This window comes from Neltuma alba, unplaced genomic scaffold (assembly GCF_004799145.2).
Source record: "Neltuma alba isolate B1F8T4 unplaced genomic scaffold, ASM479914v2 tig00013027_pilon, whole genome shotgun sequence".
NCBI lineage: Eukaryota > Viridiplantae > Streptophyta > Magnoliopsida > Fabales > Fabaceae > Neltuma > Neltuma alba.
Window position 1 is genome coordinate 62,711 of NW_021637374.1, and position 24,049 is coordinate 86,759.

Consider the following 24,049-nt stretch of genomic DNA (forward strand, 5'->3'; position numbering starts at 1 on the left):
CAAATATCATAAACATGGTTTCGGCATGGGATCGAATTTGCTCCCTAGCTATATTCATATCACATTTTGTCAACACAAACTATGATGTTTCTCATTTCACATTTAAATCATAAATTTTAGTTTCTTATATCTCTCTTTATTTAAAATATTACTACCTCTGGTTATTAATAAGGATCTTGTTTGACTTTTATTTTGATCTTAAATATAAGACCTCAATTCACTTTGTCTCTCATATTTATATTTTTTTTCCAAAGTAACCATTCTAACAATGACAGTTCTAGTCAATACACTTGATTAGGAAGGATATTTTAGAAAAAATAATATCTATTTAGGACAAATAACTAACTCAACTTACTTTCTTAATCTCCTCAAATTAGTCAGCTGACTCTTATAATTAAGATCGGAGGTAGTAGTTATTAGAATCGAATAAAAAAATTAGACAATTTTGTCCCTTGAGATATCAAAACTTATAATTTGAAACTTAAGGAATAAAAACTAAATAAGGATAAACTTGAAAGACCAAAAATTATATTAACCCTTCGCAAAATGAAATTTCTGTGTGAAAATAATACTCCTCTAATCATTAATATAAGACATATTTAACTAATTTGATTAAATTAAGAAAGTTAGGTAAGTTAGTTAATTATAAAAAATATGATATGTTTTTCCTAAAACACCATAATCATCTTTTCAGATTTAAATCATAAATTTTAGTTTCTTATATCTCTCTTTATTTAAAATATTAGTTATTAGAATCTAATAAAAAATTAGACGATTTTGTCTCTTAAGAGATCAAAACTTATGATTTGAAACTTGAGGAATAAAAACTAAATAAGGATAAACTTGAGAGACCAAAGATTATATTAATCCTTCGTAAAATGAAATATCTGTGTGAAAATAATACTCCTCTGGTCCTTAATATAAGACATATTTAACTAATTTGATTAAATTAAGAAAGTTCAGTAAGTTAGTTAATTATAAAAAATATGACATGTTTTTTCTAAAACACTATAATCATCTTCCTTAGCAACTTCTCTCCCTCTTCTACTTGATTATTATTGATGGAGTATCCATAAGAGTAATTTAGAAAAAATTAATAAATATGAGAAATAGGTCTTATATTTAGGATCAAAATCAACTCAATAATTAGGTCCTATATTAAGAACAAGAGGAGTATAAATTTATAAATAATTTTTTGAAAAAATAACATTGATATTTAATGCTCCTTCTATCCCTATTTATGAGAGTCAATTTTGAGATACACGAATACCCAAAAAACAGTTTATATATATAAAAAAATTACTGTTTTTCTCCAAGAAAAATTACTGTTAAGAGAGGATTCTGTCCATGCTTTTAGCCCCAACTTGATCTAAATTAATAACAAGGGCCACTTAACTTCGACGTGAAATTTCAGTGTATTGAGGCATTTATGCTTGTGTTGAATGTAAATTACGGTTCATATTTAAAAAAGCAAAAAGAAAAAAAGAAAAAAGCCAACAAGTATAGAATATAGAGCATATTACAAATTACAAATCAAGAAAAGAAAAAAAATACCACCATGCACGCCCGGTGGGACTCGAACCCACAATCGCCTGATTAGAAGTCAGGCGCCTTATCCATTAGGCCACGAGCGCTTGACTGACCCCCTCCCCTTAAAATAATTTACTATAATAATGAATTAACCGACATCACATAACAAAGATTTTCCCCATAGTATACTTCGCCTTCTCAAAACAATTTATCGTTTGTTGTTCAACATTGCGTGCCCAGACCACGTTGTCCTTGACGTATGATTCTAACTATGCATCCTCATTGATGTTGAAGACAGGTAAAGATAGACTGAAAATGAATACAGTTTTAAGTTACTGATGATGCTTCCTTAAATATAATTTGGTTGTCTCATGTCTCAATTTGTAATACTATTAGGATCATGTATTGGCATGAACATCATGCAGCTTAAATAATTAATAGCATCCTTAAATTTTCCTAATGACTTGTACCGATACCACAGAGGAGCTTAGATACCCTTACAATTAATTAAAAAAATTACTTTTATGTAAGTTGAAATAAAACTCATTTTACTTGCTGGTACTTACCTTATGTGCGATACAATCACTCTTAAAAAATTAATCAAAACACTCTTACTTTTGGCCGTTTTGGAAGGAAAGGAACAGCGTTGTGTGTGTTTGATAGTGGAAGAAGGAAAAATGTATTGAACTCAAGAAGCAGTAATCTTGAGTTTGCGAACACCATCATCAATGCAGAAATTAATGGAGATTCGGAGTTGCTGGTTTGAAGACATACCATGCAGATTTGGCATGAGGCCCTTTCATTGATAAGGTACGCTTCTTTTCTTTTTTTCTTTTTGTTCTCTCATATGCAATTTGCTTGTGCATAGTTATGTGGTTTCTATCAATTTGTATGGGGAAAAATTAGATGGTACCATGAGAAAATTTAATCGTTTTATAAGAGCAACTGTGTCAAAAAAAAATTGTGTGTTTTGGTACAAATAAAATTGACTCTTTTCTTATAACATACATGAAATAGTTACTACTAATGTAGCGATATCTATATTTGAAATCAAAGAAAGTGGGCTACAAAATATTTCATGTGATCAAGATATAAACCATGTTTAACTAAGTTTAATGGTCTGTTTAGGAGGGGAAAGAAAATTTCATGGGCATTGAGATCGACAAAAAGAAGGAACAAAAACATAAACAAGGTCTATTTGGATTCATAGTAGAAAAAATAACTTATTTTCAATTTGACTTTTGAAAATTTTGTAAAATCACCAAAATGGGTATAATTTCTATTAAGTAGTGAAAAATGATTAAAAAAATGAATTTACATAATATAATGAATCTAAATTATTTTAGAAAAAATTGCAAATAAAGACCTCCTAATATGTAAAATTGTGATTTCGGACCCTCAATATGAAAAATTGCAAATAAAGACCTGATCTCATATTGCAAATATGAAATATTGGTGAAATGTTTGAAATGCCTCTCAGCCAAATTATGATTTGGTCTACTAAAATTGTCATTCGTTAAAGTAAACTTGTCATTTAGCATACTCTTAGCCAAGTTGTGATTTGCTCTACTGAAATTATCATTTGTTAAAGTGAACTTATCATTTACCATAATCAACTTGTCATTTGGCTGAAGGGCATTTCAGACATTTCACCCACATTTCATATTTGCAATTTGGGATCGGTTCTCTAAAGCTATTTTTCAAATTTAAGGTCCAAAATCCCAATTCACGTATTGAAGGTCTTTATTTATAATTTTTTTCATTATTTTAATAGGAAGAAGTGAAATTTAATGACTGGAAATATATTTAAAAAAATTAGAAATATTATAATTTTTTTCCTAAATATAAAGTGAAACATACTTTTGAAAATTAAATGAAACATACAAGATCAAACTGTCAAAAAATATCCCCACATAACTGAAAATGAAGATGGGAAGGATTGGGAAACAATGTAAAGTAAGGAAGATAAAGAATCTTAGAGGGAGGAGAGAACAAGGAATATAGGTGAAAAAAAAGTAGATGAGAGTGACTAGTGATCGGATTTCAACATCGAAGTCAGAGAGACAGTCCCACCAACTCCCATTAAACGCAATTTGAAAAGATGAAATAGTTTTTGAAATCATGCAATTTGAAATGAGCTTTTAGCCCATAAGTCAAATGGGCTTAAAGCTTATCCAAACAGAACATAAATTGTTTAAACATGCTCATGTACAATAAGCTGCTTATAAGTAGTTTGGATTGTGAATCCAAATAGACTGATAACCTAACCTAGGCCAGCAAGACTAGGCAAGGACAAATAGGAGACAAGCTTAATGTTCACTTTAGGGGAAAAAAAAAACTGACATGTCCCAACAAATGTCATCCCCATGTATAAAGGCTAAAAGCCTAGAAGATAGTTTTTAACACTACTGATCTTTAATATAAGAGTTAATTGATTAATTTAAATAGTTAAAAAAATTATTTAAATTAGTTGTTTATAATAAATAGGCATTGTCTTCCTTAAAATACCCTTACCAATTAAATGTCATTTGATAAAACATTTAATATATACAGTTACTACAATAACTACCTTAGAAAAAAATGAATAAATATGAAAGACAAAACAGATTAAGTTCTTATATTTAAGACTAAATTAAAAGTTAAATAAGCTCTTATATTAAAGATCAGAAGTAGTATTAGAAAAGAAAAGAAAAGAAAAATAAAAGAAAAAAAATCTTATCATATCGTTGGGAAGTGAATTTAATGACTTCATGGAGCTGTGGAAGGGATATTGGAGGATGTGGGCTTTCGTGGATCCACTAATATAAAAAAGCCGATGGCTCGTATATTCATAGAACCGCCCACTTCCGTTGGCAAAAAAACAAAAGAACCGCCCACATCCTTAACAAATATTGCACTATTTTCAACAGCCATCATCCGGTCAATTACTTGCATTTTAGTCCTTGACAAACATCTATGCCATCACATGACATTGGTAACCCTCTCCGCCCTCTTTAAATTATCAGAGGAGAAAATCAAATTCTATTCATATTTTAAAATTAAAGATGATTAGATACTGTATAATTAATTGCATCTTCATTTCCTTTTTTACTTTTAAAAAAACATAAGCATAATTACTTACATTTTTTTTATAACATTGTTGATTTTTTTTATAATTATTTGAAATCTAATGCTGCCATCTGAAAATTCAAGCAATCTGTACTTAATGGAGCTACAAAGTTTCCATGCATAATGTTCAAATTCACAAATTTTATGAAAAATATCAATAAATTTCTTTTGATTTGATCTAGATCCAACCAATGTTACTGATAATATATATATATATATATATGCATATTAATCCATTTTAAACCTTGAGATGAAATGAAGATGTAATATTAAATATTAACATTATTCAAATGCTACTTCATTATCATCATATAACTAAATGTCAAATATTCATTGGCGGAAAACAAATTAATTGTAAAAAATGTAATAAAAAATTAACATTGACTCGCCCCATATCTCTTACCATGTAAAACATAAGATAAACTTATCCCTAAGATTCTTTCCTTCATATGACAGATTATTTGACTAGATACATTCTCTTGCTCGTTTGTTTAATTAAGAAAATACGTTATTTAAGATTAACATAAGGTAATTTTTAAAGACCAAAAGGGCACCAAAGTCCAGGGCGCTGGCAATTTAACGATCGATCGCACCATCTCATCGCCATCAAAACGCAAGGACCAAGTGGAGGAGACTAGCCCCGGTCTTATAAAAGTCTTTCGCACTATCTCTCCCGCCTAGGTCTCCAACGGTTTTAGACGGCGCCGCCGTTAAAGTATGTCCAAGCCGCCCCACGCGCCGCCGCATCTACTCTACAAGCAGCAGTCGTGGTCGCCCGACGTTCTCCGGGAGGAGGCGTGGGAAAGGCGAAAGGTTAGCAAAGTCACCGGCGGCCGCCATCGTCACTCCAAGAGCGTTTCCGAGGACGATCTACAAGAACTGAAGGCTTGCATCGAACTTGGATTCGGGTTCGACTCGCCCGAACTCGACCCGAAGCTGTCGGATACAATCCCGGCTTTGGAGTTCTACCACGCTGTTAACAAACAGTACAATCACAGCCTATCGAGGTCGTCGTCTTCGTCGTCGCTGGCTGCCGAGGGCGACGCTGGAAGTTCCGGCACCGTAATCGATCCAGGTAATTATAAACCTCTGAATTTATCCGTTGGCGTGGTTAATTTCTGCATATTGACGTACGGATGAATTGAACTGAACTTGATGAGTGCAGGGGATGATTTGGGTGCGAGGAAGACGAAATTGAGGCAATGGGCCCAGGTGGTTGCTTGTGCGGTGCGGCAATCATCTTCAAGCTGTCACACAATTCGGGACCCTGCTGATCCGTAATATCGATTAAAGTGTAATGCATATGCAATTATGCTGGGCATGCACCTTGAAAGAATATTCCTGACAGAAATATCAAAGATTTCATGTGCAGTTTCTCTGATGTTTAGGTTTGTAAATACGTATTTTTCAGTGCATACGATTGTATATGCACAATAGTTTGACAAACTCACTGAGGGACGATTCTTATATACTTTTGTATTTGTTTCATTGTGACTAAGTTGATTTACAAGTATATTTGCTATGATAAATTCGATATGCATGCTTGGTTTAAATGGTATTCCTTCTGTACTTAAAAATATGATCTAATTTGAGGGTTGATATTGATTTTATATGTAAGACTTATTTTATATGTTTATTAATTTTTTTTTACCAAATTAATTATCTCACATGTTTAATCATATGCATTATAATTACTCTTTGATGAGAACTTCCTTAGTATATGCAATCAACATGTTTATTTTGAAAAAAAAATTATAAATTTAAGAAACCAAATGAATTGAAGTTTTATGTTTATGATCAAAATGAACTCTCTCTGGCTCTTGTATTTAATGTTGGAGATTGTATTAATTAGGTTGTCTTTTTAAATTAATCCTCATAATTTAATTTGATTTTTAATCATATTCTTATAAATTTAGGTGACTGATAAAAAGAAAAAAAATTATAAAAACGTGATAAAAAATCAAGTGAAATTACCAAAATGTGATAAAAAAAAAAAACTACAAGAATCTTATTAAAATCACTTGAAGCATTAAAAACTAGGGACATGTAGATTAATTTTCCCCTTAAATTATATATATGTTCAACTAATGTGGTAATTAATCGCGATAGAATTTGATGTTTAAAGATTGCGATATTTAATTATATTCGAGCGTAGTTTGATTTATTTGGTGATGGAAATAGCTTGATCGACATATCTGGCAAAGGAGTTTAGCTCCAATAATTGTGCTGTTTTTATATGAGATGGTGTTAAATTCAGTTGGAATGTGTAAACAGAACTTAAAAAGTATTTTAAGTAGAAATCAAATCATAATTTTAAAAATATATTAGAAAATTTTAGTTTCGATTTACATGAAAATATTTTTTAAAAGTATTTTTGTTAGAATCCAAACACCTTTTAGATAGATTCGTATGTGAAGTGTGGTTATGAAGCCAGGCTATCCAAGAGAAGTAGAGAACCATTCAAGCAGATGGGTGGAAATGAAAAAGAAAAGGATGGAGCAGGAGTGATGTGTTGCATTCTTATCAAACTCCATCATATTATTCCATATATTTTAACCATTAGTGTTTATATTTAAATGAAACCTGGCGCCCCATCATTTTGCTGTATCATCAAAAATTAAAATTCAAAATTTTTACTTAATATTTCGCCGGAATTAAGAGTCCTAAAATCACTTGCCCACCAAAAAAGCAAAGTAATATTATTCCTCAGAAGGATGGCGTAACTTTCGCAGCTTGGCTGAACAGAGCACGTTAGCGTTGCCTAATTTATTGGCATCATTCTCAACTCCGTCTGGAACTGGAATAACCAATTCTAATTAAAGTTATATGACAAATGGCATGCAATAATACCTATTTCCTTTGAAGCATGGATGCTTAGGGGTAAGCAACAAACCCATTATATGCTAATTTGTTCTTGACCCATGAAATTTTTGTCCATTTAAGCCTGTCCAATTAGTCCAAATAAGAGATTATAAACGGGCGGGTTTAAATGGGCGGGATAGCCCATTAAAGGGGTTGGACTATAGGCAAGGTATTGGGTGCCCATACATGTCGGTTTAAGTTTTAATTTTTTAAAAATATTTTTATTTTTCATTTAATTGATGATATTGTTTCTCATTCATCTTTTATCAAACATTCATGCTTATCTAAGCTTTTATTTTATCTTTTAGGTGAAAGTTGAAAATTTCAAAGTTTATGAGACTTTATGATTGGTGACTACGTTTATGATTTTATCAAACTTTGATTGTTTGCGAATCTAAGTGAGGTTGTGTGATTAAATATGGTTGATGTTATTTCATATTTGATTTGCTATTTGACATGCAAAATTGATTAACAACTTCATAAGGTTACATATACAAAATAGCTATACTGAAAAAAAATTTAAAAAAATAAATGGGTTACCCCGTAATCCGGTTAGCCCAAATGGGCTGCCCTATAGCCCATTTAATACGGGCTAAATGGGGGTTATAGGTTAGCCCATGCCCATTTATTCATAAATGGGCGGGCTATGAGCTAACCTTCGGGTTAGTTCACCCCACCCATTGCTCAGCCCTATGGATGCTGGAAAAATGAAGCACAAATATTTTTTTATTACCTCCGGTCTTATTTATAAGAACTAATTAACTAATTTGAAAAAATTAAGGAAAGAAGTTAAGTTAGTTATTTGTAATAAATATATGTTGTCTTTCTTAAAATATCCCTACTAATTAAGTGTATTGGCTAGAACTATTATTATTAGAAGGATTATCTCGAAAAAAAATACATAAATATGAGAGACAAAGTGGATTAGGGTCTTATATTTAGGATCAAAATAAAAGTCAAATAAGATCTTATATTAAGAATAGGAGGTAGTACTATACACATCTGATTCCACCTTTTTATTCTTCCATTTCCATATTCCAAATTCCCCTAAAATTCTCATAACCTCTGCATTAAGAATGGAGCTATATCCTATCACCAATAAAAAAGAGAGAGAAAAGAATGGGGCTATATCCAAAGAATCAAATCGCTAGTAGAGTAAGACTCCTGTAAACGCTTATGAAACACGTATATAGGGAAGGGAATACTTGTGAAGACAAGCTACCTAATTTGAGTTTTACATAGTATATGGTGGTTAATTTTTTTTTTTTTTGATAGGCCACCAAAAGATTTGTTACCATGCTTGTGTAATAACTTTGTGGGTTTTGCATATCAATGGAAGGGATATTTGAATGAAATCAAAAACCATTATTTCAAAAATACTTTTATGATATACAAAATAAATATGTAAAGGAGTTTATCTTGATTTATAAAAAAATACTTTTAAAAAGCGCTTTTCATACTAGCCAAACACCCCCGAAATAAGAGATTGAGCTTTATCTCATATTATTCACACACAAAAAGTAAATGAGTTATGATTTCAATTTATAATTTAAATTTATATTATTGTCATGAGTTTGTTTGAATCCGTGAGCTTGACACCATTAATTATAATAATTATCACATGATATCTCTAGTGTCTAAACTATCTTTGTATAGCATTAGATAAGAGTACCATATTAATTTACATTCCTATCTTAGTATCTTAATCCAACTATAAATTGGAGGAGTATTTTTGCCACTTTTTTGGATGCTAATGATTCATTTAGCTGGTATAACCGAAAAGTGAAAGGAGGACCTATCGGCTTTTCAGGAAGGGCACGCCAGAATCATGCTTTCTTGGAAGAGATGTAATACCAGAAAACCCATTGCGCGATTGACTTTCACGGCACATTTCGCGACGGATAGAGATTGCCAATCCCAATCAATCCAAAAGAGAACCCCGCCCCCAATCCACGTGCTGTACTTCTGTCACAACGACTTTTTTCACGCGCCGAATTCAACGCTGCGTCTCCAGTCTCTTCAACATCTTTCCCAGGAATCCCAAACCCGGCAAAGCATCTTCCCAACGATCTCAAAAATATCTGGCTCACATCGCCTCAGGATATTATCCCTCGTGATGACGTGGCACTCCGATTATATGCTGCCACGTGTAAAAGCGACGCCATGTGGAGCCTTTTCTTTTCTGGTTCCGCAGACCTTGACTCCTTCCCATTCTTCTTCCCTCCTCTCCTTCCCACTCGCAACAGATCAGCGACGCTTCCTCTCTCGTTCTTCCTCTCCGAAATTTCTGGTACTTTCTACATTCATTGTATCACTTCACATGGAACGCAACCGCCGGCGTAGTTATCAGCCGCACTTATCCTCTTATGAGCCCCGGGATCGTTGCAGTACTGAGTTGACTCAGGCAGGCTCTGCCTCCTCCGCCATCTGTATGGATACTTGCGGAGATATTTCACGTCATTCCGCGGCTCCCTTTCCCGTAACTCTACTTATGCTGGTTTCTCTTTTTTATTTTGTTCTGCGCGCCTCGTAGTTTTTTCAGTTTCATGCCTTTGGAAGGATTATCACAAGTTCGGAGTGTTGATCTTGGAATTAATTTGATTTCCCGTCTAACTCTGCATTTATAAGTGTGTTTTCAGATTCAAGGTTGTTCGATCGCTTTTGCGTTTTTGTTTTATGTCCATCAATTTTGTTCCAGTGCAATTTTGCTTTGATCTGCATGTCATTCATTGGCGTTATTTTGTTTATTTTGAGCATAAATCAAGCTGTTTTTAACACTTGTCCGCTGATTTTGCCGCACAATATGTAATGTGTATGAGCAGAAAAGGGGATTATTGAATGTGATGTGTTTCATCATGAGCTGGTTAAGGCCTTGGTAATTCTCATTTTCTTTTGTCCTTCCTCTGGTCCATAGAGCGAATCCGTTGACCACCACGTTCACGTCTTCAAGCTGGTTTGATGCTGGACGCTTTGTAATGAACTTGCTTTTGGTTTACACGCTTGATTTTCTAAATGTGCTCTCAATTATGTATATCTTAGCAAGCTGTCTCCTATAATTTAGGGGTAGATCTTCCAAATTCTCCTCCCTACCTCTCTCTCTGTCTCTTTCTTGATTACATGTTATATGTGTCTGTTCGTTGGAGAATCATCTCGGCGGTATAAGTGAATCAAAGATATACCTTTTCTTAAGGATTTTTTTTTTAAAGAATACCTTAAATTTACATATGACAATTCACGCATTTAAATTGAAATGCGGAAAGTTCAAATTAGACTGATTTTTTTAAAAAAAAAAAATCATCAGCATATTTGCTTTAAAGTTTGCATCTAATTATCAAATGATAGCATCAATCTCGAACTTCAACTCAGAAGCTTGTTATCCTGTAAACATAACTTTGTTTACTGAAAGCCAACAATCTACGTTTGAGCATGCAAAGACTTGCAGACGCAGCACAGGCTTGAGGATAAAATGAAGGAGAAAAAAGATTGAAAGCACTGATTTATTTAAATGTATTTTTTACTGAGTCATAATTTTGGTTAGTCATACCGAGTAATGTATGTAAATTGACTATTTTTCTGGTGTAGATTTCATGTAAATCAATGATGACATTTTCACTTTTGTATATCTTCTCTTGTCAGGTCATATTCTTCTGTATAACTTGTTTTCATGAGGGGTCAATTTCTATTTGCTTGGAAGTGAATGTCTCATTTTTTAACTGCTAGTGAAAGAAATAGGGTTTGAATTAGACAATGGACTGTCAATTCCATGTCGGGAGGGATGATTATATGTGATCACCTAATAATGATGTACGCTCTCTCTTCTTGATGGTCAAGGAGTTACTAAACCTCAGTTTGGAAATTTTGTAGCTGGACGATTTGACAAGGTGGACAGATTGGCAACACAATTCATATCTCAATTCTTTAGAGGCCTCGTTTGTGAATGAAATGTACCAGTCGGCGCATTTACTTGGCTGTCAGAGTGTCCAAAATGACTCAAATGAAGTAGATAAATCTAGAACTTCACAAAAGCTGTGTAATATGTCTGGACAGGTCAGAGATCATTTCCTAATATCGTCTCTTTGATGAGGATGTCTTGAAATTTTATGCTTTACCATGTGAAATCTTGCCTAATTATTTTTCGCTGCTTTCAGTTTATTCCGCAAGATGGTTTCTGGAAGAAAGTTAGCCATGAAAGAAATGAACCTATGTTAGAGAGCACTGGTGATTCTCATGTTCTTGCAGGAGGTCCATTGAAATTCACATCTGCAGAAAGAGGCTGTGCTGTGAGAGACTTTGCTGTCCATCACAGTGGCTTGCTTTGTGATGAGGGTCGCAGAAGAGGGAAATCTATATTCTCTGGCAGATCACCAAGAAGTTCAGCAGAACAACATGACCCATGCAACCCTGAATCGGTCGCCACTACTGCAGGTAACTCCAAGCTACCCCTGCAAGATGTTATTCTGTTGCCTTGTTACTGACACATTGTTGTCTGTTTTTGTTGTACATTGTTATTTACATGGCTTTAACACACACTTACACAACGCAGATGTTCCTTTTAGCTTAGTTTCAAATATAATCTTATAGTTTGGTATGCATCTAGCTGGTACATCCAGATCATTGGGCGGCTGTTAAAGTTCCCAAAAGGGATGGTGTAACATCATTCCTTAAACCCCTTTCAATGTGCATTTGGAAGCGTTATGATTCAAGCATATCACGAAACAAACTCGTAAATTGAATTTTGAAATTTGCTTCTCGGGTTATATTTACTGTTTAATTTCATATTTTCAGTTTAACTTTAAAAAATCATAATAATTATAGAAAAATCGTATTTTGATTCTCTACAGGAGAAAAATATAAATCTGGCCTTACCCATGCCAATTCGTACAGTTTATCATGAAAGTTACTGTTCATTTGGTCAAAATAGTATTTTCCAGTTTTCTGCTTAACTTTGATCGATCATAACTCTTAGTACACATATTCATTTTAAATGATCGACTACTTGTTTTGAAGCTCCTTTAAGCATACCAAATTTCATAGGCAAATTTTATCATTTGATTTCCTTCTACTCTGCCACTATTTCGTGGCCATTTAGGGATAATTTATCCCCTACTTACATTAACAGTTCATGATTAAATCTTTCCATACATATTATCATATCATCCATGCACTAACCATTCTCATACATTATCATAGTCAATTATACATGCCATTATTGTCATTTGTCATCACATAACATTAGTGACATGTTTATAACATACATTGGTATACAAATTATACAATATATACAATAAATCTCTTCAATTCTTTTACTCTTTTCTTTGCCTCCATTTATGCATCCTTTGCTTGATTATTATCACCTATTAGGGTTATTTAAGAAGGTGAGATTCGGGAGAATCTCAGTAGTAAATATTACTATTTATACATGCAAGATGGATGCAAATATGTGACATGCTTATTTGATTTAACTCATGCTTACTTATAACGTTATTTAATGTTTCACTAACAAACATGGCCATGGGAAACATAAAAGAAATAGAGCATTATACTTGTATTTGCATCTCATATAATCATCAAACAACATAATGCACATCAACATACAAGCATACACGTCAAGAACACAAGAAAGGTGAGTTCACTACCTTATATCTTTAAATTTTTCTTCCTTGCTCCCTTTTATCCCAACTATCAAGATTGCTTGAACAATCTTGCTATTCCTCTTTCTTAGTGTCTCATGGCCCTAAATTCACAATACACCATGACAGTCAATCCATCAAAACCACAAAAAACCATTAACCATCTTAACTTTTAAACTTGTTCCTTTTTAACCTTAAATTTCACTTTTTTTTTCATAATCGTTAAAATCATTCTCTTAGTCATTTCCTATTCAATTTTTCATGAGAAATCCAAATATGAGTTTGAATTTAACAAGGTCCAACTCTTTCCCCACTTCTTAACGTGGCCAAATAGTATGCCTTTAGGATCCAAAAATTCCATTTTTAATTCTAATGCTTCCAAAACTCATTAGAAGTATGAAAATTATCAAAATCTAATCCTAACACTAAGAACTAACTTTGGCTGTAATAGCCCCTTTAAGTCACACAATCATAAAATTCAACCAATTTCAACATAAAACCACTTGATTCTTATTCCTTTCAAGTTTTTAAACATTATTCTAACATTAATTTCATCTTTCCCTACACTTAACAATTTCGTGCAACCCCTTTACTAAGGGTTTCAAGCTTCCAAAAACCATTAAAACCTATAACCAAACTCAACAAGACAAGTAGCGAGATAAACACATCAAAAACTATGATCTTACCTTGTCTTGGACCTTAATTTTGCATGGTTTCCCTTGCTCTTTCTCTTCTCCTTCTTCTCCTCTCCATTTTGGCCTCCCTCTTTAGACGAATGGGAGGGTAAAAGGAATTTATAGTTAGTAAGCTTAAACTTTGGCTATTGATGTTGTGTATATGTGGTTTAATCTTGGCCATTCATTTGCTCTTTCCTTATGATCTTGCCAAGTGTAATCAATATTAACAAGTGTCCTTATGAAATCATGCTTACATCATCCTGCTTACATCATCAGCTTTATATCTCAGCTTCCATCTAACCATACATATAATGCCTTCTCCTCCTATCTAACAATACACAAAACCTCTTATATGTCTCTTCATCATTTTGACATTAAAATAGGGAGAAAATTAATAGGAACTAGGTATTCTTCCGCCTATCTTGCCATTCTGTACCATATCAGATATTTTTTCGAGTCCTAACTTACTTGGTACTACTGGGATATGTTTTGACACCCTTTTCTCATCTCAAATAAGTCTACATATGGCGTCATCTCAGAGAAGCATAGAAGAAAATAGTTAGCTCCACTGACAAGCTACTTAGCTTTACTGAGTCACGCAGTAGAGATTTTGTTGTATCGAATAGACAAATGATTGTCTAAAACGTACCTGTACTGCATTCTGACTTTTTTACTGTCCATAAATATCTCCCTATGACTTAGCACGCTGGCTCAAAGGTGTCATAATTGCATCATAAATGCACTTGGCGACTCAGCATGCTGACTTAGCGCCGTAATAAATATGATCTTTTTTCTTTGTCTCCTATTTATGGGACAAAAATTATTTAATATTTGGTTGAAGCATTTTATTCAATTCAAAACTCCAAAAATCCATCCATCCATACCATAAACTTCCTTTAATTCTGGAAAAAGCTATAAATTTTCTCAGACCATAATTTAACTCATAAGTATTTCTTTTTGAATTTCCCATAAAATACCTTAAATGGCATAACTGGCTTTTAAATATTCTTAGAGCCATTCTGCTCATCTTCTGAGGTTGAGATTGATTTTATAATTTTTTATAGCCTCTTAACTCATGAATCCCATTTTTACTTACTTTCTAAGATTTTCTTATGGCTCAAATAATTAAATCTGACAATATACCTCGAAATGAGTTATAATTTTTAAAATTCATTTGAAGTCAATTCAAAGGTATTTCTGTAACTTTTCTTCACATACAAATCTTAACATGTCATTTCCTTTTTTTTTTTTTTGATTTTTCTAGAATTTTTGGACTTATTTTTCATCTTTGCCCTTTTCGGCCTAAAACTTTGTAAAATTATGATTTCGTCCCTGGTTCGCTCAACCTCAAGAATCATTTCTCTACGATCTTTAGTACAACTTTTAGTCCTCATTCATCTCTATTTTTTATTCCTGGGCCTCGAGACTTCACTGGAGTCTTTAACTTCTTCTTATTTCAATCATAGAAAACTTTCGTTTTATGATTTAGTGTACAGGAATCCCTCTGTCCCGTCAGAAAAACTCTGGGACTCTTGTCATAAGGAGTCTAGTAACCTTCTCATTTTAGGCTATTTTCTACATCGTTGGGTCCAAATTTGAGATGTTACAGATGGTATTCAATTAATGGGTTGCCTCAGTTTCTATGAGGCTGAAAATGATATTTGGCCTTGAGCCATGGGATAGAGGAGGCTGCTTATCAGCAGTAAATGATTATTGATACCGGTCTCATTGAAATTTCAGGTCTACAATGGACATAATTTTTTTGATTTTGTAGTTATCAATTTATTTGTGTTATGTCATAATGTATAACTTTAATAACTGAAAAAATATACAGATTTCTTTGGATTGCTGTTTAGAACTTTGGCACCAAATGACCATGCAAACACTTTGATTTTTTCCCCCCCAAATCGATTATTTATTGGCTATCCTTGTTATATATTTGTTGTTCCTAAGGAGACTAGAGAAGGAAATGCTTTCCTGATGGAAATTGCTATGATTTAATAGTAAACCTACTCCTTTCGTCTTCATGTATTGATGACATATATGCACTTTTATTGGTACGCAAATCACATTTAACATGTGATTTTTCTCTGGCCCGAATCCGTATATTTGTTTCCTCATATTAGCTGGTTAATGGGCCATGACTCTTGGGCATTCATTGAGTAGATTCCTCAGAAGAATCACAAGGCTTTTTATTAGTTAATAGGTTGGAGTCCTCGTCTTTTTTGTTTTTTTTTTTTTGGCCTTAACTAGTTTCTTACTTTATGAGTCTTTATTTTTCTTTATATCCATTTTCTATGATGATTGGTTGATCCTTTTGTCACCTACCTTCACCTATAAATTGCAAGCATTGTGTTTGCTGTAAAATAAAAAATTTTACACTGAAATTTGCCGAGTGGCATGATGGTAATTGAGCTGAACTTATATACTGGATGTGAAACTGTGTGAAGAAAAACACGTTGATTTATTCAGCAGTTGAACTTCTTAAATAGGGGAACCAAGCATAAATTTAATTATTGTTCGGGTATATGTCCTGATTATCCTTTTCGTGTGTGTGTGTCAACGTGGTTTCATAAGCATCCTATATGTTTCTTTTTGCTTTGCCACTCAGGTTTTGAGACTTGATTGTCGTTGCTTAGTGCAAAGAAGTTTGAAGTGACCAAGCTTTATTTTGGACACCATTCCGTCTTTTTCCAAGTTCTTAATCCCCACAGATACAATGAATTTTACGTTTTACAGAATTAAAGTACCTTAGTGGTTAATTCTCATGTTGCAATGTTTTTGCCATTGCCAACCATGCTAAAGCAACATTCATGGACCACTAAAATTATGATATTTTACTGTTGTTCCGGGGTTGAGCATGTCTCACTTGAATATGCTGCATTGATGGACTGTTGTTTTTACATTATGATTTACCAGCTATATGACTTTTCACGAGAAGTGATTAATCCTCAGCTAAAACAGGTGACCATTAGATCATGCTTGGGTGGAATGAACAATGTTTAGTTATGGAGTTCCTGTAAATCAGTTGTTCATAGGACAAACTTTGTAATATGAAACTTATCATGGTTTAAAAAAGTTAGTAGTACTTGAGGTGAGTGGTTAACAGTGAAAAAGAGTTTTCTTTCTCTTCTGTTATTATGCCATCAACCAAGAAAAGGGTGTAATATTTATGATTAAGATCGTCTTCTGGATGTCAATAAGGGGGTAATATCTATATGCTTTAGTTTTGGTAGAGTTTACCGATCAAAACTTCAAGGATGAAGATCAAGGGGCGCCTTCAAGCTGTGTGCCTATGGATGAAAGGTTGAAGACAGCTTCAGCTGATGATGCTTCGAGACATGATCATGTACTGTTTAGTATTTATATGTTTGTTTGCAACCATATCAAGTAATTTTCAAATCGGTAACTTACATGTTCAGATTCCTTTTCGTTTCAGGTTGTGCCTATTGAAAAGTTTTACTCAACTTTCAGGTAGTAACCATTCATCCTCGAAAAATAAAAGACATGATGAATTGCTATCAGAACTCCGAGATAGCTTCCCTCCACCAAAATCTGATCTGCATTACTTTCTAAAAGGTAGCTAATCAGTTGCAACTCAAAATCGAAGGCTTGCATATCACAGCAGATGCTGATAGAACTAAAGGGACAACTACACTTGGTGCCCTTGTTCAAGAAATTTGCGGGGAGACTCGCACGAGGCAACTCACAAGTCATTTGGCCACTTCTTACATACTATTCTTGCAGTATTCTTTCATTGTTTTCCCTTGAGCTTTTTATCAGCTAATTTGTGCTTTTAATTGATCCAGATAGAAAAATTCAATATGCGGTTTCATTCTACGTGGTTCTACAGTTCTGTGGGTTTGAATTGTTGGGTATGTCTTTTGTTTAGATGTGAGGCTCTATTGCACAGGTTGTCGCATCCTTGTACTACATACTGTGCAGGACTATGATGCACCATTTCTATTGGCCCTATGTCCCGTTTCGGGTTAGGAAACTTTAAAATAGACTTGCTCTAAATATTATATATAAATTAAATCAAATACGACTAGCCATATAAATATGGAAAACCAGAAAAGGTCCCTCAATATATGAAATCTCAGATGGGTCTTGGAATTAAATGACAGAAAGGGTCAGTGACCCAATCTGTCATTTGTGAAATTAAGACCAATTGACAATTTTGCCCCTGACTAAGTGAGTAGTTATTCTCTATACAATCTAGGTAACGCTTACACTGTTCTAGTGATTACAAGATTAATTGTAGTTAATAATTACAAGATTAGTTGTAGTTAATAATAAGGTGCCTGACTATGAAAAGTGAAAGTTATTCTCTACACGAATCTAGGTAATATTTACATTGTTCTAGTGATTACAAATTAGTTGTAGTTAATAACAAGACACCTGAATATGAAAAAACGAGTAGTTATTCGTTACATTTCTAAGTAATGCTTAAACCCTTATAGTGATTTCTTAAATCGTTATAGTGAATGATACAAATGAGGGCAAAATTGTCAATTCCTCTTGATTTGCCAAATGCAGATTGGGTCACTGACCCTTTCTGTCATTTTGAAAATTTCAGGACCTAATCTGAGATTTCATATATTCAATGGACCTTTCTGGAATTTCCCTATAAATATTTACTGTATTTTATTTTATTAGCAAATGTATCTATATGTTTATTTCCATTAATTCAGTCCATGTATCTTTAAGAAATCAAATTTAAGTACGAATTTGATTTGAGATTTATCCTGGTTTTGGGATCCCGGAAGGACGCAAATTTGATTACCAAGCACTCTATTCTATGAGACCTTGCCAATATCAAATCAAAAGCAAATATGTTTTATTATTGATGACTGGTGATTGTTGAATTGAAGTGTCTACTTCACTAGGATAGCTGATCTCAGCCGATTTTTGAAGTTACTTTGAAGATGGCCAAACCCAATGTTTCATGTGAACCCCTAACTCCAATCATACTAAACCACCCCACCCACTACAACACAGTTTGCCCTCCTCAGCTACGTAGGTTTGCTTTTCAAGTTCTTTTCACTTTCTCCATTTTTTTATAATCATAATAATAGGCTAACATATTATAAAAATTACTCATGATAATTTATTATCTGTTTGAGGTTGAAAAATGATACCCGGTCATTTACGATGGAAAAAAAATAAAAACCCTAAATTATCTAACTTTTTTTTAAATGAACAAACTCATACAAAGAACAAATAATAAGTTTAAATTTAACATCTTTTTAATACTATCTTGTTATCTATGTTTTTCTCACTTAACTCTTAAGTAACACAAACATCTACAAATGGTCAAAACCCAAATAGTTATCAAGAAGATAAATACTCTGTAAGTTTTTACTGCTTTCTTCCCTATCAAAAAATTTACTTTCGAGTTTATTTATAAAGGTAAATGATAATTAAATTACAATTTTAAGTACTCTTGAAGAAAGTAATATTTATAACAAATAATAAAGGGGAGATATTATTTCATATCCTAAAGAAAAACAAAAGAAAAAGAAGTTTTAAGTCCCATGATAGCCACAAATGATTGTCATTTATACTCTCTTTTTGTTTTTCTTTTTTTAATGCCAAACTTCGTACCTAAGTGAAGAAAGCAACCTCTCCCGATGGTCCATGCTACTTTCGTAGGTTGGAAGCTTTTTGATTGCTCTTATTAATTTCAATTAATTAGTATTAAGTTTTGAGTATTTCTCATTAAATCATTTATTTAAAATAAATATATAACAACTGATTTCTTATAAAAAGGCCAGCATTACCCATCGTCAAACTCTTCAATTCCAATTATTCATTGTAGTCATCGTAGTTTATATTTTTCCAATGATAGGAACTTACTTCTAGTCATTTCTATCTCTTAATTTCATTTAACCTTAATTTTATTCTATATATTCTATTTATGCCACCTTTACTTTTATCCTTTAAATTCACTCAGTTTTAATTTGATTTCTTAAATTCACTCTAATTTTTTACTTTCATCTCCTAATTTCATTAATTCAAATTTGATTCATATTTTATTTCCTTAACAAACCATTTGGCAGTGATGCTGTTAACTAATCTGATCGTGGCATTCAACACTCTCAATTAATTAGGTCCCAATCGGGAGAAACTCTCTTAATGTGATTCATTAGCTTTCACTTCTTTTTTTTTCCCTTAAATTCAATTTATATTAATTTCACCTTTAAATTTTAAAATTACTTAAATTTTTTTCTCTTTATTTTAAAATTTTCATTTATCATTCTAATTTTGATAGGGTTAGAAAGATGAGTAGCCTTAAAAATTTGAGATCAGAACAAAATTAATTAATTAGAAGATTTACAAATTTATAAGTAAATTCTGTTTATCGCTATTTATTAAAAGTACACTCTACAAACATATGAAAGGGGTTAATGGGCTATAAATTCATTAAAAAAAACTTAAACTAAAAATATTTAACACATTTTTATTTTAGAAGTATGTTTATGTTTTTAAAATAAAAATGTTTTATATAACTGGGCCAGAAAATAGTTATGATAATATATATATTATATATATTTATATGAATCTTAGTTCATCCGAAATAAAAACAACACACATTACTACCGCACACCGTAGACGCAGATTTGGAATTGCGTGGAAAAGCCGGTGTTTCTCTTCTTCCTGAAAGTCCAAGTCTTCCTTTCCTTCTCCCTGAGACCCAGTCTCAGCAATCAGCATTGAACCCTCTCCCAACCCTTCCCCTTTCGCATGTAAACTAGTCGAAGCTATAACAGAACTTTGTTCAGTTACAGATCGCGGTTATTTCTTCAAGCTTCTTTTTCTTTAAGTCTCAGAATTCTTGGTTGTCGGGAGCATTTAATTTAACTTAATGGGTCTATTGTCAAATCATAGAGGCTCAAGAACAGAGACAAACCAGGAAACTTTACCGGTTTCCACAGCTGGTTTATCGGTGCCGCCCAAGAAGAGATGGTCCAATCTAATGCCGCTGTTCGTGGCCCTTGTGGTCATAGCAGAGATCGCCTTCTTGGGTAAGTTGGATGTGGCGAAGAACACAGTTATGGTCGATACGTGGGCGGACTTAATTTACTGGTCTCCTGAAGTCGTACCAAAAGATGATTTGGGAATAGCTCATGAAGTCGTACCAAAAGATGATCTGGGGGTAGATATGCTGGGTAGGGGTCGGAGTTCAGAATCTGAGAGCTGTGAGGAGTGGTTAGAGAGGGAGGATGCTGTGACGTATTCAAGGAACTTCACAAAGGAACCTATTTTGGTTAATGGAGCTGAGCAGGTTTATTGAATTTTAACTCTTCATTGTACTTTCCTTATATGCGTTCCTATTGAAGAAGATCAGCTAGCCGTTGACGAATAAGTATCACTACTCTCATCCCCATTTTATAAACATAATAGTCACTTCTGTTCCTCCTCTTAAAGTGTTGAACTTGAATTATTGGTGAGCCAGTTGACTTCAATCAAATTTAAGTTGTTATCGCCTGATAGGTATATGTTTTCGGCATGCTTATGGATACAAACTACTGCACTTTGTCTAAGTTGATAATGCTCAAGAGTTAATGCACTGTAACAATGTCTATCATTCTGGGAATGCATATATGGTCTAGTGTTGATTGGTAAATAAGTAATCAAATATTAGAATGAACTTTCCTATAATTGTATATATTTCCCTGTTTACTTGATTGGCGAAAATCACTCTGGAAAAACTTTAGGTACTTGAACCATGTGCATGCTGGCAAAGTGTCACTCTATTGATGATCCTGTCCACATAACATTAGTAAAGTTTTAACTGGCATGATTTTCTTCTTCTTTTTTTCATGGAATCATATGAATTATGTTTTCAAGGTTGGTATTATCAAATCATTTTTTGTCATTACTAGATCGCTCTATATATTTACTTGTGAAACAATGTTGATATATTTAATTATACAAGGTACTCTGCAGTTATGATGCTTTTCTTTTCTATTGTTGAATGCAAGTTTTTCCGCTGATCCTCTCTGGGCTTTTATTTATTTCTCTTAACTATCTAATGTTCTTTATTTTTTCCCCTCATTTTTTGATTCATGCAAACTCTATACACAGGAGTGGAAATCTTGTGCCGTTGGATGCAACTTTGGTTATAATTCAGGTATCAAACCTGATGCAGCATTTGGCATACCTCAGCAAGGTGGAACGGCTAGTGTTCTGCGATCTATGGAATCTTCGCAATACTATGCAGAGAACAATATGGCAATGGCAAGACGGTGGGTAAGCACTATCATAAAGCATTAAGTCCTTAGGTTAAACCATTTTTGGCTTTTGTGCTGTACAACCTGATCACGTTGCTTTTGTGTTTCTATAATTCCATCGAACGGTATTCTAGTGTAGAGAATTTACCTAGCTGAATGCCATGGGATTGTGGATCCAGTGAGTGTGAAAATAACCTTGAGGACAAGACTAACGTGGTAAATGGCTGATAATTTGCAAATGATATAATTAACAAGTAATGACTAATGTAGAATAAAGACTATTATAGGTTTTGCCTTTGCTCAAAATATCATCCCCCCCCCCCCCACTCGTGGAGAAGGGTAAATAACTAATACTTTTATGTCTTGTATACTAGGAGGGGATATCACATTGTAATGACAACCAGTCTATCATCTGATGTTCCTGTTGGATATTTCTCTTGGGCTGAGTATGACATTATGGGACCTGTACAACCGAAAACTGAAAGTGCCCTTGCAGCTGCTTTCATTTCCAATTGTGGTGCTCGAAATTTCCGGTTGCAAGCTCTTGAGGGTCTTGAAAAAGCAAACATCAAGATTGATTCTTATGGTGGTTGCCATAGAAACCGTGATGGAAGAGGTACATTCTAGTAATTTAATATCTTTTCAAATCTTTTGTGCTTCTTTTAATGGAGTTATGTTGTCAGAGTTGCCACTACTTTGTGCTGATGACCCCATCAGGCCTTTCTCAAATTGAAGTCAGTGCCTCCTCCGCCCTAGGATTGCTCAATGATTATTTTTTGTTTGATCATCAATTCCCCTTTTTCAATTGTTGATTTTTCAATTTATCATTTCTGAAAATCTTGGACAAGTCATTAGGTGATTGGCCATTGGGTCTCAAAATTAGACATGGTAAGACTAATCCAGCTATGACGTGCTCGCAGATGCACATGACTCCCAACAAAAGATTTTTAATCCATGAAATATCCAGTTTTGTTTGTAAATAAAAAGGGGGGAAAATATCCAATCTAACTCCTAAGCTGTCAGGTTGTCATCCAAGACGAGGTTCCGAGGCTCTTAAACTGCATCCCATGTCTACGATTCTGGATCCATTTAATTTCAGTTTTTCATTCAATATTCTGTATGTCAAGGTGGTGGTTGGGCCTATTTCATCAGATGAAAAGAATTGACTGACTGCAAATATATTGTACTACAAACAGTACAAGATTTTTGTTTTACCCTTTAATAGTAGACGAAATTTTACTAAGGAGAGTTCTTTGGAAGCAGAAAAATCTCTATGTCTCTCCTAAGCATTTTAATAGCATACTTTTATCAATTCCCTCCTTTTAAACATCAGTGTAAATCATTGTGATGATTCTCAAACCTTGATAATTTAAATGCAGTAAGGGATTGGCTCATATAAGGATCATTTTTCGTAGGTTTTTTTTATTTTCTTGTTTATAACAATGCCATCCATTTTATTTATATGACTTTGTTGCTTTGTTGATATTATTTTACATTATTGCAGTGGACAAAGTGGAAACCCTGAAGCACTACAAATTTAGCTTGGCATTTGAGAATTCAAATGAGGAGGATTATGTAACTGAAAAATTCTTCCAATCTCTTGTTGCTGGTATTGGAAATAACTTTTGCTTTTATACCCTCATTCACACTTACTAGATGTGCAACTTGACTATGTAACACAACTTTCTTTTTCTTGGCGTTAGAAATACTTCCATGAGGCCCTCGCATTTAATCTGTTCATTTTGCTGTTCTTTGGCCCAACTATTTCTGCATTTCCTTCAGTTTCCGATATATTATTGGAAAATTATATACTTGGGATTGAGTACACACTGTTAGATGTAACTTGACTGTTATTTATGATAAATGTTGCGTCATAAATGTATTGGATAAGATAGATAGTTTCCTTTTATATTCTTGATAAAAAGTTATTGATTAATTGTAGGTGATCAACTTGCATAATGCTGCTTTTGTGGCTAAACTCTTTTCAGTCTAACCTAATAATGAC

At 33.4% G+C, this 24,049-nt stretch overlaps 3 protein-coding genes and 1 non-coding gene across 4 annotated transcripts; 3 read left to right on the forward strand and 1 right to left on the reverse strand.

Moving 5' to 3' along the window:
• Window positions 1-1,561: 1,561 nt before the first annotated feature.
• Window positions 1,562-1,634, reverse strand: TRNAR-UCU (transfer RNA arginine (anticodon UCU)). The gene has a single exon. It is a non-coding gene; the product is annotated as a tRNA-Arg (tRNA).
• A 3,609-nt stretch (window positions 1,635-5,243) lies between these two features.
• LOC114733692 (uncharacterized) lies at window positions 5,244-6,011 on the forward strand. Its single transcript, XM_028921191.1, has 2 exons — window positions 5,244-5,713; window positions 5,804-6,011. The coding sequence occupies exons 1-2, from the start codon at window positions 5,356-5,358 to the stop codon at window positions 5,917-5,919; spliced, it is 474 nt and encodes a 157-aa protein (XP_028777024.1). The 5' UTR covers window positions 5,244-5,355; the 3' UTR covers window positions 5,920-6,011.
• A 3,509-nt stretch (window positions 6,012-9,520) lies between these two features.
• Window positions 9,521-17,800, forward strand: LOC114733691 (uncharacterized). The gene is made up of 6 exons (XM_028921190.1): window positions 9,521-9,979; window positions 11,365-11,547; window positions 11,649-11,925; window positions 17,035-17,156; window positions 17,247-17,281; window positions 17,387-17,800. Exons 1-6 carry the CDS (start codon window positions 9,617-9,619, stop codon window positions 17,388-17,390), a joined length of 984 nt encoding a protein of 327 aa, XP_028777023.1. The 5' UTR covers window positions 9,521-9,616; the 3' UTR covers window positions 17,391-17,800.
• Window positions 17,801-20,619: 2,819 nt separating this feature from the next.
• On the forward strand, window positions 20,620-23,653 carry LOC114733687 (putative fucosyltransferase-like protein; the record flags this gene model as incomplete). Its single annotated transcript, XM_028921182.1, has 4 exons — window positions 20,620-21,095; window positions 21,899-22,059; window positions 22,419-22,660; window positions 23,549-23,653. Coding segments are annotated over exons 1-4 (928 nt in total), but the record flags the coding sequence as incomplete, so codon positions are not given.
• Window positions 23,654-24,049: the final 396 nt, after the last annotated feature.

Coding starts and splice junctions, on each gene's coding strand:
- LOC114733692 (XM_028921191.1), top strand. CDS start 5,356: ATGTCCAAGCCGCCCCACGCGCCGCCGCATCTACTCTACAAGCAGCAG. Junction 5,714..5,803: donor CGGCACCGTAATCGATCCAG/GTAATTATAAAC, acceptor TGATGAGTGCAG/GGGATGATTTGGGTGCGAGG.
- LOC114733691 (XM_028921190.1), top strand. CDS start 9,617: ATGACGTGGCACTCCGATTATATGCTGCCACGTGTAAAAGCGACGCCA. Junction 11,548..11,648: donor TGTGTAATATGTCTGGACAG/GTCAGAGATCAT, acceptor CGCTGCTTTCAG/TTTATTCCGCAAGATGGTTT. Junction 17,157..17,246: donor ATGCTTCGAGACATGATCAT/GTACTGTTTAGT, acceptor TTTTCGTTTCAG/GTTGTGCCTATTGAAAAGTT.